Here is a 3,823-nt window from a genome sequence, read left to right as displayed (position 1 = left end):
TCAAGTCTATGGAACACAAAATGTCACTAAAATCACTCTGTCCTTCTAAAATCTTTCAGAAAATCGTAAAAATGCACTGAACCGTGATACATATCGTATCATGACCAGAATATCGTCTATCGTATCGTATTGTGAAATTATTGTATCGCTACACCCCTACACTTAAGCTCTCCTTCTTTCATCTGAAATGGTAGAAAAAGGACATGGAGGTGTTACGGGGCTATTTGTCACTCCATCAAGCTGGGGATAACCTCACGCTAAAATGGACACCTAACCAGCTCATCAATGGTACGCTGGGGGACTGCGACCTGGAGAAAAGGTTGGGCCAAACTCAGAAATCACAGCTCTTAGGAAAGAGAAGCATTTAGTGACATGTTGGAACTGATCTGAGCTAAAATGACTGCCTCTGAACCTGAAATTTTTTTTTCACTTTCAGTATTTATTGGGACTATGCACTGACTGTTCCTCTGCGCCAGATTGTTTGCATCCACTGTCACCAACGGCGTAAGTATACACATTGTGAGTTATTTTTGAACTGCAGCATGAGATAATAGTGTTTTAAACGCTGTCGCCTGATTGGACTATTAATCTCTTAAGGTGCAAATTGCTGCAGCTTTAAAATCTGGCTTTTATTTTTGGTGAATGCTTATTTGCCTCTCACAGAAACAGTGAAAAACTGTGCTACACAACCCACTCTATAGTTCATCTTATGTGTTTTTCTGTATGAACTTTTTATTTCCATGATGCAGCTGATTGTGGTGGGACGCTGGTACTCGTCAGTCAGGATGGGATCCAGAGGCCGCCACTGCACTTTCCCCCCGGCGGTCACCTCCTGGCCTTCCTCTCCTGTCTGGAAACTGGACTTCTACCACGAGGTCAACTGGAACCTCCCCTCTGGTCCCAGAAAGGCAAGGTAACAACAATTATTAACTAGTCAGTTCAGTTAATTTATATAGTGCCAATTCACAACAAATGTTGTCTCCAGGCACTTTACAAAAACAATCAACTTAATTCAGTCACACATACATTTCAGTTGATCCTAGTTATCAAACAGTACAGTAATTCTCCAAAATAGTTTAAAATGTTTATATCTAAGGAAACCCAGCAGATTGCATATAGTCATTGACTTTACATCAATCCTTCTTACCGAGCATGCATGTAGTCATAGTGGAGAGGAAAAACTCCGTTTTAACAGCAAGAAACCTCCAGCAGAACCGGAAGTAGGCCATCTGACACATCCAACTAGAGGTTTGAGAAAACAGAGCAGAGACACAAGAATAAACAGATGAACTGATGTAGGATTATTTCGATGTCCATTAAAGTAAAAAGTTAATAGCAGGAGAGGGAGAATGATTAGTTGATGGCAGCATTATATCAGCTGATCCCCTCCTCTAGGAAGGAATCACAGTCAATCAGAACACCAGACCTGGTGTATCTTCTATGGAGAGAAAAATAACTGAAAGAAAACAAAAAGTTAATAGCTGAAATTACAGCAAATAGTTAAATTGGAGAGGAGTAGAGGAAGAAAGTGAGAAAAAGTTATCAGTTTTTCCTCTAGTAGCCTAAGCCTATACCAGCATATCTACAGACATAGACCAGGATAAGCTAGGCCAGTCTAACTATAAGCTTTATCAAAAATGAGCATTTTAAGTCTAGTTCTAAAAGTAGACTGGGTGTCTGCCTCTTAAACTGGGAGCTGGTTCCACAGGAGAAGAGCCTGAGAACTAACCTTAGCCTGGGATTTAGCAATGGAAGAATAAAAGTCAATAATTGCGTAGATTTTCTAGCCTATTCCAAACCATCTGGCTCGCAGTGAGGAGAACCCAGTATCTTAAGTCTGATATTGAAGTCTGCTTGTGTCTTGAAGGGAAAAGTGTTCCCTAAGTTGCGGAAGAGGAGCAGCGCAGCACGCCTCATGGAGCAGGACAGGAACGGTGAGGAGCAGACAGCTGCTGACTACGTCTTTCGCATCGTCTACCCAGGATACCGATACGATGCTAGTGAGTAACCACTTGACACCATCTTATCTGTAAAACATCACCAGGGCAGACGTGCTCATGAAGTAAAGCCGTTCTTTCTGTTGCTAACACTTATTTCTGTTTGAGGTGTATGGCTTGCTACTGTAAAGTCAGGTCGTTTCTTTCCGAGGCTTGTAGGGCAACCCTTTTCTAATTCCATTCTCTGTTGTTTCGCTGGTGTAAGCAGTCACTATAAACTACCACCACACCACGGGCAGCCGCGCACCGTCGCTGGATGACGATGAGGAAGAGGAAGATAGACTCCATGCTATGATCTCAATGATCTGCTCGCGGAACCTCACAGACCCTAATGTCTTGAAAGGTTTTTATCACCTTAACACACCACCAAACCTGCTGCCCCATCCCCACCCCTTAGACCTCACTCAAGCTTCAGACCCTTCCCTCCTCACCTCCCTCGTCCTCCGCCCACTTCTCCGTGTCCTCTTTCGTCTTCCCTCCTTCCCCTACCTAGCCTCTCACCCCCCACAGCTTTGCCTGCCTGTCTGTGTGCTGCCTGAAGCTGAGCCCAGCAGTGAGGAGAAGGCTAGGTCTGATCAAACTATCAGGGACATGGGGAAGTAGAAATGTGGTCCGAAACTCTGACCTGCTGCTACCAAATTTAGCTGATCCTATTTTCTCTTGTAGAACTTTTAATAAATTGAATTAAGATTTTCTTACAAAGATGGCAGACAGTATGTTGATGATTTAGGGAGCTTCTGTATTAGTCGACATTTTAAACTGTATTTAATTTATCATTAGATTTAAGGAACCTCCATGATTAGCTGGTTGTTAATATTGTGTAAGACTGCAACTAAGGATTAGTTTATTGATCAATTGTTCTATTGATTAATTAGATAAACACATTGGCACATTCTTCTGATTTTCCATTTGCCCACTGAAGCCTTTTTAAATACAATATTATAAATATATAAAGAGATTTTTAAATGAGAAAATAAACCTTTTGTTAGCTAAAATCCAATAACAGCTTTCCTTAAAACACTTGATCATTTGTAGCAAACAATGCATCTACAGCTAAAAAAACATCAACATGTGAAAAGCTCAGTCTTTTCTGTGAGACTTACCATCAGTACAGAGTAGGATTGATCTGGTGGTATTTTTTTTGGATTAAACAAGTAATAATTGGATAGCAAAAGATGCTCAATAGGAAATTTATTTTTAGAGAATTTGAATCAGCTAAAACTGCAATTTGACAAGTTCTGGTTAGAACACATTTACAGGAAAAAAAAAGTTTTTAATCTTATTAATCTTTTGCATTTAAGTTTTTAATGCAAAATGTATATATTTTTGTAACGGTTTGGCTAAATTAATGCTCTTAGAGTGCTGTTGCTTCAGCAAATGGCCTTTTTTAGAGTTTGTGTAATCCATTTAATAATTAATGAATTACTAAATTAGTTGACAATTATTTCAATAATCGATTCATCACAATTTATCCAACCTATCGTTTCAGTTCTAATATAATTAGGTCAATTCTGTTAAATATCTTCTTACAACTTTTGTAATTTTTGTACATTTGATTTTGCAAACATGTAACTGAGACAGAAAAAAGCTAACTTTATGTAACAACCACCACACCAAAGAATGTTGCAAATAACATAACCGTATAATGGGTACATGTGGATTGGAAGATTGGCTTTTTGATTTTTGACTGGCTGGTTTACCATGGGAGTTAGTCAAGCTGATTTCTCACCTGCTGATTTTGTTGTGGCTTTTCCCACATTTGATGTATTTTCTTCATTCCCACGTCAGTGACTCTGCTGTTGCCCACCATGGGTAACTGGGACAAT

The 3,823-nt window shown here is 39.7% G+C and overlaps 1 protein-coding gene across 1 annotated transcript in view; it reads left to right on the top strand.

The window, feature by feature from the left end:
• LOC106939606 (small G protein signaling modulator 2-like) overlaps positions 1 to 3,230 on the top strand; it is a 62,241-nt gene extending 59,011 nt beyond the window's left edge. The window contains exons 5-9 of the mRNA XM_015022063.1: positions 195 to 319; positions 437 to 504; positions 750 to 913; positions 1,868 to 2,000; positions 2,206 to 3,230. Of these exons, the coding sequence (XP_014877549.1) occupies positions 195 to 319; positions 437 to 504; positions 750 to 913; positions 1,868 to 2,000; positions 2,206 to 2,600 (885 nt within the window). The 3' untranslated portion in view covers positions 2,601 to 3,230. The remainder of the gene's footprint in view (positions 1 to 194; positions 320 to 436; positions 505 to 749; positions 914 to 1,867; positions 2,001 to 2,205) is intronic.
• The last annotated feature ends 593 nt before the right edge of the window (positions 3,231 to 3,823 follow it).

Source organism: Poecilia latipinna, unplaced genomic scaffold (assembly GCF_001443285.1).
Source record: "Poecilia latipinna isolate Pla-1442-1.1 unplaced genomic scaffold, P_latipinna-1.0 Scaffold2926, whole genome shotgun sequence".
Taxonomy (NCBI): domain Eukaryota; kingdom Metazoa; phylum Chordata; class Actinopteri; order Cyprinodontiformes; family Poeciliidae; genus Poecilia; species Poecilia latipinna.
The sequence above is the reverse complement of the archived record's forward strand: the minus strand, read 5'-3'. Positions and strand labels throughout refer to the sequence as shown.